We start from the raw sequence: 12,134 nt of genomic DNA, 5'->3' as shown, positions 1-12,134 counted from the left end.
CCCAAGTGCCACTCCCTGTAACTAAGTCATCAATATAGGTATCTGTGTGTTCTAACCCTCGAATTACAAAATAAATCATTCTCTGGGATGTTCATGGAGTATTTTTTCCTTCCAAAAGGCAAAACATTGTATTCATACAACCCAGAAGGTGTCACAAACACAGAAATGTCTCTACCTCTGTCCGTCAATGGAACACACCAATACCCTTTCAACAGATCAATCTTTGTAAGATATTAGCTATTCCAACCTTATCGATGCAATCATCCACCCTAGGGATAGGATAGGCATCAGTTTTTGTTACTGCATTTACCTTTCTACAATCAGTGCACAATCTAACACTACCATCATGTTTGGGCATAATAATGCAGAGTGACTCCAATCTCATTTTGAAGGCCTAATAATACCATTCTCCAGCATATACTCAATTCCCTGGTCAGCCAATTTACACTTTTCGACGTTCATGCGAAGTGGGTGTTGTTTAATCGGTTTGGCTTGACCAACATCTACATCATGTACTGCGACCGTGGTTTGCTTGGGAACATCGGGAAATAAATCTTTGTACTTCAGAATTAATTCCTTCAGCTGTTGTTGTTGCTTTGGCTGCAGATGAGCCAACTCGTTATCAATGTTTTCTAGAACAACCGAGTTCATTAGCCTAACTGGGACCATGTTTGGCTTGTGAAAAGTCTCAGACGAGTCAATTGTTTCATTCTCAGGGTTACCAGATTCATTTGTTTTGACAACAATACTCACAGATGGTGCCTGCTTGTCAAAAAAGGCTTTATCATATTTATGTGCACCACCTGTGTTAGTTTACGTCAGTCGGGTGTTTTAATAACAGAATTCACATTATTAATTTGAGAGACTATCTCATACGGTCTATTGAATTTCGCCTGAAGTGGATTCGTCAACATAAGGCAAGCACCTTATCTCCCACCTGGTATTTTCTTTCGCGAGCCCTGTTATCAAACCAACACTTCATTTTGTTTTGAGAAATCTTTAAGTTTTGTCTCGCTAGACTACAGGCTTGGTGTAGTTTATTTTTGAACTTCAAAACATAGTCTAACGAGTTAACATGTACATCCCCATCAATCCACGGTTCCTTTTAACAAGGTCAAAGGTCACTCTGCGACCAAATACAAGTTCAAATGGAGTAAAGCCCAGTGATTCCTGTACTGACTCTCTTTCTGTGGACAAAATCAAATGTATTCCTTCATCTGGACAAAAGCAAAAGTATCCCTTCATCCCAGTCTTTTCCATTTTCAACACAATATGTCTTAATCATTGTTTTGAGGGTAGAATGAAATCTTTCTAAAGCCCCTTCTGGTTCCGGATGGTATGCAAATGATGCAATCTGTTTTGCTCCCAATTCATAAACTACCTGCTTGAATAATGCAGATATACAAATACATCCTTGATCAGACTGTATTTCTTTAGACAAATCGAATAAAGTGAAAATCTTGGTAAGAGCCTTCACCACAGTTTTAGCTTTAATATTTCTGAGAGGCATTGCCTCTGGGAATCTGGATGTAGTACACATAATAGTTAGCAGATACTGATGGCCAGCTTTAGACTTTGGCAATGGGCCAACACAATCCACTATAACTTTGGAAAAGGGTTCACCGAATGCAGGTACAGGCCACTGGGGTGAGCTCATTAGGTTTACCCACAACTTGACAAGTGCCTTTTGGAAACTCTTATTCAGGGTAAACATAACTTCATGAATTAAAGCAAACTGATCTGCTAATCCAGCAGATTCCTGCGGAGTGGCAGCATCATTTCCATCTAAATACGTCTTTATGTCATCAGGGACGCACCTTTGGAATTCTTCAATTAAAACCAAATCTCTCAAGCTGTTAAAATCATCATTTACATGTTCAGATGTGCACCAGTGGTCAATAGACACAAATTTCTCATAAGCAAATTCCGTATATCTGGTTCACAGATTTCTTCAAATTTCTAAACTTTTGCCTGTCTGCTTCTGGGACCAACTCGTAAGCTTTGAGCACAGCCTGTTTCACTACGTCATAATATGTGGTCATAATGCGTGGCCATGTGGTTAAGGTGTTGAACTAGCGATCTGAAGGTCATGAGTTCGAGCCTCAGCCGAGGCAGCTTGTGTGTCCTTGAGCAAAACACTGAACCACACACAGCTCCTGCACATTTATAGCCCAGTGGCGATGATTGGGGCAGCATAAATAAGTAAATAATAAGCTGCTTCAGCAACTGTCAAAGCAGAATAGGGTTGCTAAGCCTTCCCCTTAAGTACACTTTGTAAGAGAATTTTCTGTCTGCTTTTCTGCCTCTTTAGCCTAAAACTGCATCTGCCTTTCCGGAGCCTCCATCTTTAATATTTCTAACTTCTATTGGAGCTCAAGCTCACGAGGTTTACATTCAGGAAACACCTCCAACTCCTTCACTTTAAACACATCCTCAGATACATAATGCTCAGCTATTATCTTCTGCATCTGTGCCCTCCTCATTGTCAATTTCACCTTAGCAAGTATTAACGTTCTAGCAATACTCAACAACTCAATCTTTCTGGTGTCCTCTAATGCCTGAGAGGTTCACACTTCCAGATATCTATCAACATCCATTGCTGCTGGTTTTCCACACACAAGTAAATCAAAAGGGATTTCCCCAATGAAATTGATAATTAATCAATCCTTAAATTTGTCATATCCCAGACACAGCCCCATTTTGTTACAAACCATAATGCTTTAGAAATGAACCAACAGCAAAAGACTACTCCCAGTGGCCACACATTTTAATTCCACATCCCATTCCCATGCTGATATGTCTATCCATGGCCTCCTCTATTGTCAAAATGAATCCAAACTCAGGTTGGAGGAACAACACCTTATATACCGGCCGAGTAGCCTCCAACATGATGGCATGAACACTGACTTCTCTAACTTCTGTTAATGCCCGTCCTCCCCTTCTTACCCCATCCCTGACATATTTAGTTGTTTACCTGTTCTCCCCCTCACTCTGGTACTTACACCCCCACCCTTTTCTTTCTCCCAAGGCCTCCCTTCCCATGATCCTTTCCCTTCACCAGCTCTGTATCACTTTCGCCAATCACCTTTCCAGCTCTCAGCTTCACCCCCACCCCCTCAGGTCTTCTCCTATCATTTGCATTTCACCCTCCCCTCATTACTTTCAAATCTCTTACTATATTTCAGTTAGTACTGTCGAAGGGTCTCGGCCCACAACGTCGACAGTGCTTCTCCCTATAGATGTTGCCTGGCCTGCTGTGTTCTATCAGCATTTTTTTTGTGTTTGTATTTCCAGCATCTGCAGATTTCCTCATGAGTGTTATGTGTATGTATGTGTGTAAATATAACTCCCAAACTTCTGAGCTCAGGGGAAACAAGGCTTGGAGTCTGGAGATGTTAAAGTATTAAAGTTCAATTAATTCACAGAATAGGTGATGTGAGAGAGATATTTTTGTAATCCAGGGTAAATGTTGAGAGAAGGCAATTATGTTGTATTCCACAGGTTCCATGGTGGTAAAAAGAGAGAACAGTCGCTCTAGATTTTATCCATCATCTTTACAAATGTACATACGAATTATCACCTAAAGTGAATTGTCATAAGTGGTATCATCAAATGAATGACCACGCCACAGCCAGGCAAGGCTTAACACATAAGTCGTCTCCACAGGATATCCCAAATCAGATCCACTCCTGTGGATCAAATGAGGTGACAACCACACATTCGATGTACGGTGAATCGATAATTAGCCCACCCTTGTGAGCGAAGGAAAGTTCCAAACAGTGATCCTTGGCTACTAGTTCCCTGGTTTTGATCCTTCCATTTTTCCTCCTTTGTCTCCGTCTGACTCTGAGTGTCTGTGTCCTCAGTTAAAACTAAACAAGCTGCGAGCGATGTAAACAAGCTGCAAGTCAGACTGATTCACTTTCTTAATTTCTCTCTCTCTCTCTCTTAAAATGACAGTCTACAGCAAACAAAACCAAAGGATTCATAACAATGGCCTCTCCTTACTGTGAACTGACTGGTGTGCCAAGAGGTGGGATGACTGAGTGAATCCTTTCCCACATTCTGAGCCTCTCTCTAGTGTGAACTCGCTGATGACTCTGTAGGGTGGATGACTGAGTGAATCTCTTCCGACAGAATAAGCAGGTGAACGGCTTCTCCCCAGTGTGAAGTCGCTGGTGTCTCTGCAGGGTGGAAGAGTCAGTGAATCCTTTCCCACACACTGAGCAGGTGAACGGCATCTCCCCAGTGTGAACTCGCTGGTGACGCCGTAGGTTGGGTGACCGAGTGAATCGCTTCCCACATTCTGAGCAGGTGAACGGCTTTTCCCCAGTGTGAACTCGCTGGTGTCTCCGTAGGGTGGAAGAGTCAGTGAATCTCTTCCCACAGTCTGAGCAGGTGAACAGCTTCTCCCCAGTGTGAATTCGCTGATGTACCAGTAGGATGGATGACACAGTGAATCCTTTCCCACAGACTGAGCAGGTGAATGGCTTCACCTCAGTGTGAACTCGCTGGTGTCTCTGTAGGTTGGATGACTGAGTGAATCCTTTCCCACAGACTGAGCAGGTGAATGGCTTCACCTCAGTGTGAACTCGCTGGTGTCTCTGTAGGTTGGATGACAGAGTGAATCCTTTCCCACAGACTGAGCAGGTGAAAGGCTTCTCCCCAGTGTGAACTCGCTGGTGACTCTGTAGGGTGGATGACAGAGTGAATCCTTTCCCACAGACTGAGCAGGTGAATGGCTTCTCCCCAGTGTGAACTCGCTGGTGACTCTGTAGGTTGGATAACTGAGTAAATCTCTTCTCACAGACTGAGCAGGTGAACGGCTTCTCCTCAGTGTGAATTTGCTGATGTACCAGTAGGCGGGATGACAGTGTGAATCCTTTCCCACAGACTGAGCAGGTGAACGGCCGCTCCCCAGTGTGAACTCGCTGGTGAGCCATTAGGTCAGATGACAGAGTGAATCCTTACCCAGAAGTTCAGCAGAAGACCAGCCTCTGCCCAGTGTGAACTGATTGGTGTGTCCACAGGTGGGATGACCGACTGAACCCCTTCTCACACACAGAACAGGTGAATGGCCTTGTCCAGTGTGAACTTGCTGATGTACCTTTAGTTGAGATGACCGAGTGAATCCATTCCCACTGTCTGGGCAGGTGAATGTCCTTTTTCCTGTGTAAAATGATGGGCATGCCAGTTGGTCAAAATCACCGAGTGAATTCCTCCCCACAGTCTGAGCAGGAAGGGTGGACAATTGGATCCCTTGCTCCACTTCTTAAGTATCTAGGCAGAGACAACAAAACTGGCGTGTCGTTTTTGAGCTTCCTGGAGATGAATTCCTTCTCATTTTTAACCTGTAAAAAAATTTACAAAATCCATCAATGGGTTTAGGACAGAGGTCGGCAACCTGCGGCTCCAGAGCCACATGCGGCTCTTTGATCTCTGTGATGCGGCTCCCCGTGGTTTGTTAGCTTTTGAAATGTAATTCGAAATTTGAAGATTATGGTGATCTTGTACAATATGAAAACTTTGCGGAGACACCGTTTCCTGGCACATCCGATCCGGCTCACAATTAGCCACCGTTCCGACTAAGGGAGATAGCCTACGGGGGTTTGTGAGTACGTGTCTTTTGGAGCATCCGCGCCCACGGGGACGGGTTGAGCGAGGCTTTAAAGCAAGGCTGTTTAGTTCGAATAAAGTTACCTTTGACTGCAGTCTTTATTTTAGCGCTGCGTGTAGTGCTACACCGCTACAACGTGTTTTTTATCGCTATTAATATACATCACAACTGCCAATGCCTGACACCCGCCAGTGCGCGCATTCTTTTAATTCTTCGATCCAAGGTAGGCTAACTATGTAGTAACCTTCAACCCAACGTCTTTTTTTCGGAGTTCAAAATGTTTTTGTTGCATGCAGAAATGTAATTTCGTTTTCTCTGCAGGAGTTCATCAATTTCAAAAATGCAACACATTATAGTTTGTTTATACATAGCATAAAGGCAAAAAAAAACCGGTTGTATGCAGTGTTATTTCATTTTGTGGCTCCCCGTGTTTTCTTTTCTGTGGGAAATGGGTCCATATTGGCTCTTTTAGTGGTAAACGTTGCCGACCCCTGGTTTAGGACAACATTTCAGATGAGATTACTTGAGTTGCCAAGGTTTGATCTGGTATCACACGGTTACAGTGAGGTTCACCCTAAGTTGGACAGAGAAATCATCTCCTGACTGGGTAGAGTGCTGGAACCTGGAATGACCATCAATTCCCTGATACTCTTCCTGTCTCAATAACAATGGAGCATTTCTGTCGTCTCCAATCTGTGACCTGGCTCATTTTGACTCCCTCCATTGGTATTATTCCTGGCTCCTGCTGAGCGGCACGTGTTCCTTGTCCCACAGTGACTGAAACACTCTCATGCAAATTGTCTTTCTTGACATGCAGCTGGGATCTTCTCTTGTGTATTATTAACAAAATGCCACAATTTTAACGCCATTTAAAAAATTCCTGCTGAAATGACTGGTTGGCCGCACATCTGTTAAAAGGACTTAGAGTGAATTTTTGTATTATTTCAGGTTCTTGTCGCAATCATAGAAAATTTCAATACAGAAACAGGCCCTTTGGGCCATCTAGTTTGTGCTGAACTATTTAAACAGCCCACTCCCACACCCCTACCATCCAGGTATCTACACAAACCTCTTAAACGTTAAAATCGAGCTCGCATGCACCACTTGTGCTGGCTGCTCATTCCACAGCCGGATGACCCTCTATGTGAAGAAGTTCCTCTCATGCTCCCCTTAACATTTCACCTTTCACCCATAACCCATGGCCTCTGGTTGTAGTCCCACCCAATCTCAGTGGAGAAAGCCAGCTTGCATTAACACTATGTGTGCCTCTCTATCACAATCAAATCTCCCCTCAATCTTCTACATTCCCAAGAATAATGCCCTGATTTGTTCAATCTTTCCTTATAATCCAAGTCCTCCAGACATGGCAACATCCTTGTGTATTTTCTCTGAAATCTCTGAACTTCTTTTACATCTTTCCTGTAGGTAGGTGACCAAAACTGCACATAATACTCCAAATAAGGCCTCACCAATGTCTTCTACAAGTCAACATAACATCCATCTATTGTTGTCACTACTGGGGTTCATGAAGGGCAATGGGCTAAAATATTTCCTTCCATCCCTATCTAACTGTGATACCACTTTCAGTGAATTAAGGACTTGTATTCCCAGGTCCCTTTCTTCTACAACACTCCTCCGTGCCCGATCAGTCACTGTGAAAGACCTCCCTTGGTAGGTCAGACCAAAGTGCCACGACTCACACTGGTCTGCATTAAATTCCATTTTCCATTTCTCAAACCATTTTCCCACCTGGCCCAGATCACACTGCAAGCCATGAAAGTCTTCTTGCAGCTGCTAAACCCCCAGTCTTGTTGTCATCCACAAATTTTCTGATCCAGTTAACCACACTATCATCCAGATTACAGATATAGATGACAAACAACAACAGATCCAGCACTGATCCCTTTGGCACACAACTAATCACAGGATTACAGTTATAGAGGCAACCATCTGCTACTACACTGTGGCTTCTCCCAAAGACAGTGTCTCATCCAATCTACTGTCTCATCTAGAATGCTGAGTGACTGAACCTTCTTGACAAACCTCCCATATGAGACTTTATCAAGTGCCTTGCTAAAGTCCATGTAGACAACATCTACTGCCTTGCCTTCATCCACTTCCCTGATAACTTCCTCGAGAGACTCTGAAAGATTGGCTAGAGCCATACTGTCTATCCTTTATCAGTCCACATCTATCCAAATACTTACAGTATATACTTGGTTCCTGCACCCACATTCCAATAACTTTCCCAGTTCTGATGTCAAGCTCACCAATGGATAACTTCCTAGTTTATTTTACAGCCTTTCTTGAACAGCAGAACAACATTGTCTGTCCTCCAATCCTCCAGTACCTCACCTGTCACTAAGGATGATTTAAATATCTGTGCTTGGACCCCAATAATTTCTGCACTTGTCTTCCGCAGGGTCCAAGTGAACAACTTGTCAGGCCCTGGGGATTGATCCACACTAATTTGCCTCAAGACAGCAAACCCCTCCACCTCTGTAATCTGTACAGGGTCCATGAAGTTAATGCGGCTTTGCCTCACTTCTATAGACTCTGTGTTCATCTCTTGAGTAAATACGGATGCAAAAAAAATCTCCCCAAGTCTAGGCTATCCTTCATGTGGATTACCATTTTGATCTTCCAGAGGATTAATTTTTTTTCCCTTGCAATCTTTTTTGCTCTTAACATATCTGCAGAATCCCTGAGGATTCTCCTTCACCTTGTCTGCTGGGGCAACCTCATGCCTTCTTTTATTTCTTTCATAAGTGTTCACTTGAATTTCCTGTATTTCATAAGTACCCCATTTGCTCCTATCTGCCTGTACCTGGTATGCACCTCCTTTTTATTGATCTGGGAGAGGAAAGCCAAAGAGGTGATAGATCTGCATGGAGGGAGGTGGGGGTAAGGAGTGTTAAACTAAAGTTGCAGGGGGAATGGGAGCCTGAATAACAGAACAGATGGTGGTGGGGTTGTGGAGAAAGATGTTGTTCAGGCCTCAGACAAATTTCAGGAATGAAAAAGTTGAGCATGGTGCAGTGAATATGCTGAGCCCTGTATATTTCAATACAGGGAGCAGTGCAGGAAAGGTGGATGAGTTCAGTGCATGGATCAACACCTAGAATCAACACTAGGACCTGGCAACTGTGGATTGGGACAGGCTGCTTTATGGCAAAGGTGTGCTTGGTAAATGGGAGGCTTCAAAGCAAAATTTTGAAAGTAGTAAGCGGGTATGTCAGAATAAAAGGTAAAGATAGAAACTGTAGGGAAACTTGGATTGCACGAGATATTGAGACCCTGGTAAAGCACAAAATGGAATTGCATAACAGGGATAGGCAGTCAGTTTCTTATGGAGTATAAGAAATGCAAGAGAACACATAAGAAATCAATCAGGATGGCTAAAAGATGGCATGAGGTTGCTGACACAGAAAAGGTGAAGGATAATCCTCAGGGATTCTAGTGATAGATTAAGAACAAAAGGATTGCAAGGCACAAAGTTGGTCCTCTGGAAGACCGGAATGGCAATCCACGTGTGGAACCAAAGCAGATGGGGGAGATCTTAAATATTTTTCCATCTCTCTTAACTCAGGAGATGGACAAAGGGTCTTTGGGAGTGTGGAAACTCGGCATTAACCATTTCAACCCTGGGGGAAAAAACACTCCTCTGGCCACTCACATGCTCAATACCCCTCATCATTTTATACACCAAAAAATGTCTCTAAATATAAACAAGGAAATTATACATTGCACAATCTACTTTCCACGATTCAGTACAGGTGTGTAAAAAGGGCCCAACGAATATCAGCAACAAAAAGGCCCAATTCACCAGAACCACAAACTGTTCCTGCTGCTATCATCCAGGACACGGTACCACAGCAAAAGGGCCAACAGGCTTCGGGACATCATCTTCTACCAGGCCATCAGACTGATTAATTCATGCTGATACAATTGCATTTCGATGTTATATTGACTGTCCTATGTACAAACTATCTATTATAAATTACTATAAATTACACATTGCACATTTAGATGATGTAAGGTAAATATTTCTACTCCTCATGTTTATGAAATATGTATCTAATAAAGTCAATTCAATTCACCCTCTCCACTATCTGTTCTGTCATTCTGGCTCCCATTCCCCCTACAACTTATTTTAACCACATCACCCCCTCCCCTGCTCACTACCACTAGCAAGTCTTACCACTAGGATATTCGTCCCCTCTTGTTCTGTTCCTCTAACTAACGAATCCCCTATCAGTCTTTTGACTTTCCTCTGCCAGGTAATTCCCCCCACAGCTTCTGAAGTGGTCCACCTGTTGTTGTGTGAAATGGCCACAAGAGTACTCTGCGATGCCTATTTAACCTCATTCCCCTTCCTGACTCACCCAGTTTCCTGTGTCCTGCACCTTGGGAGTAGCTCACCTCCCTTCATGTCATATCTATCACCCCCTCCAACTGCTGGATGATATGGAATTCACCCATTTCAAGCAGCTCATTGAAGTGCAGGGTTACAAGTTGCAGCTGGATGCACATCTTGTAGGGGAGGGCATCAGGGACACTGCAGGTCTCCCCTCCTTCCCTCCAATACCCCTCTAATTTGTAATAACCAGTGTGCAAATAAATCTTGGGACTGTGTATTTTTTACCCAGTGACAGCTAGCAAATCACTGTCAATAGGAACTTTAATCTCCTCTGGGTTTGATCGAGTTCATCTGCACTCTCACACAACCTATGTAGCAGGCCTGTAACAGGAAATGCAGGAGTTTCTCACCAAAGCTTTTGCACATTGTCCATATGTGGTTTGCTTGCTAAATTACGCTTTAAGAAGTCAGATTTCCAAATATCACTCCACTTCTTCCCACTTGCAAATTCTCCAGCAACTTTTGCATCACCAAAATGCAAACAGGCATCACTAGTTTCTGTGTTCTACATATATATTCCCCCTGAACCCGTCCCCAATGACTGACGGTGGTGAACTCAGTGAATGAAATCCCAATGAATATGAAGGGAAGGGCAGTAGTCTGTCTCACTGGAATCAGGCACATTTGTGATGTGAAAGTTACCTGTTGCCCAGGGCAAAGGTGTTTGATATCATTATGTACCCAGAGAGAATGGGACAAAACATGTTCTCACCGGTAGAAAAGTCCAGAGCAAGAGGAGGTAAAGGCAGCAACACACATAAAATACTGGAGGAGCTCAGCAGGCCAGGCAGCATCTGTGGAAAAGAGTCCTAATGCTGATATCCTCCGGGATTTTGTGTGCGTTGCTTGGAATTCCAGCATCTGCAGATTTTCTCTTGTTAGTGATTGGAGGTAGAACAAAGGCGATTTTCTCAACTTGTGATGTAAAAGATTTTGTTCCCTTTCTCCGAGTTCCTAATCCTTGCATTTAGATAGCTGGAGCTCAGCTCTGTCTGAGAGATCCATCGGTTCCCATTCCCGCATCAGCCGGAAGCTCCCCGGGGCCAGTGTGCGGATCGTGGGGCTGAGAGAGAGGGAAGAGGGCAGGACTGTCCCGGGATTGCTGCCCACGGTGTCCGAAATTCAGAGGAATTATCCTGAAGTCGGTATTTAAGATAAAAACACGGTTAATCGCTCTTACCTGCAACCGACATTTTCAAAGCCTTCTGTGCACTGCGCGCATGCGTGAAACTCAGGGACGTCCTCAGCCTGACGCCTGCGCATTTCATCGGCGCTTCAGCGCCGGCGAAATTCTGAACGAATTGCCCTATGGGTAATCACGGTGCCATTAGACATTTCTGCAAGCACCTGTTCAATGTCCATACCTCATTTTTTTTATCGTGGGAATCGAAAAAATCTGCAGCTGTTTTAACGCAGAAAGCGGCTCCCATAAGCAATATACTCAATATCAACATGTATCTAATGCCAAAGTAAAATGCAGATATAAAACATAGGAGATTCTGCAGTTGCTGGAAATACTGAGAAAACATTTCCTATGTATTCCTCTCCAAAATTTCTACCTTATCTGTTGATTTCCACCTGTGTTTTGCAGAAATTAACCACCTTTTTTTCGATCAACCAGTTTCCAAATGTTTCTAATCTTTCACTTTTAACCACATCGTGCTCGTCTTATTCGTCCTCCTCCTCTGGACCCCATCTCTCTCTGGAGCCCCTGACTCAGGCTGGCAAATCTTCGGTTTCTGACTCTGCACCATCGAAGATTCACTCGCGAGTCTGCTGTCAGACTTTAGAGGTGCATTGTGTTACGAGACGCCGGTTCGTTTACTGTGAGTGTCGCTTTAAGTGCCTGAGTGAGGCGGGGCTGTGACGTCAGACACAAGCTGCAGGAGCAGGAGCGGGAGAGGGAGAGGGAGACAAGCTGTTGGAACTTCAGCGTGTGACTGCTATAGGCTGCAACTCTTCCATGCCCAAAAGGTTGGGTTGATCTGATCATCGGCACGCAGTGCACAACGGATATGTGACAGTCACTTCGTATCATCCATATGTGTGGATTTGCTGGAGTATCCGGTGGTATCAGTTTTGTTGGCCCTTACGTGG

The 12,134-nt window shown here is 43.9% G+C and overlaps 1 protein-coding gene across 1 annotated transcript; it reads right to left on the bottom strand.

Annotated features, from left to right (window-relative positions):
• Positions 1-1,477: 1,477 nt before the first annotated feature.
• LOC132388320 (oocyte zinc finger protein XlCOF26-like) lies at positions 1,478-11,276 on the bottom strand. Its single transcript, XM_059960657.1, has 2 exons — positions 11,218-11,276; positions 1,478-5,351 (listed from the first exon to the last, which is right to left on the bottom strand). The coding sequence occupies exon 2, from the start codon at positions 4,941-4,943 to the stop codon at positions 4,005-4,007; it is 939 nt and encodes a 312-aa protein (XP_059816640.1). The 5' UTR covers positions 4,944-5,351; positions 11,218-11,276; the 3' UTR covers positions 1,478-4,004.
• Between the last annotated feature and the right edge of the window lie 858 nt (positions 11,277-12,134).

This window comes from Hypanus sabinus, unplaced genomic scaffold (genome assembly GCF_030144855.1).
Source record: "Hypanus sabinus isolate sHypSab1 unplaced genomic scaffold, sHypSab1.hap1 scaffold_2961, whole genome shotgun sequence".
Taxonomy (NCBI): domain Eukaryota; kingdom Metazoa; phylum Chordata; class Chondrichthyes; order Myliobatiformes; family Dasyatidae; genus Hypanus; species Hypanus sabinus.
Note: the sequence above shows the minus strand (reverse complement) of the source record. Positions and strands in the feature narration are given on the sequence as shown.

Coding starts and splice junctions, on each gene's coding strand:
- LOC132388320 (XM_059960657.1), bottom strand. CDS start 4,943: ATGGCTCACCAGCGAGTTCACACTGGGGAGCGGCCGTTCACCTGCTCA.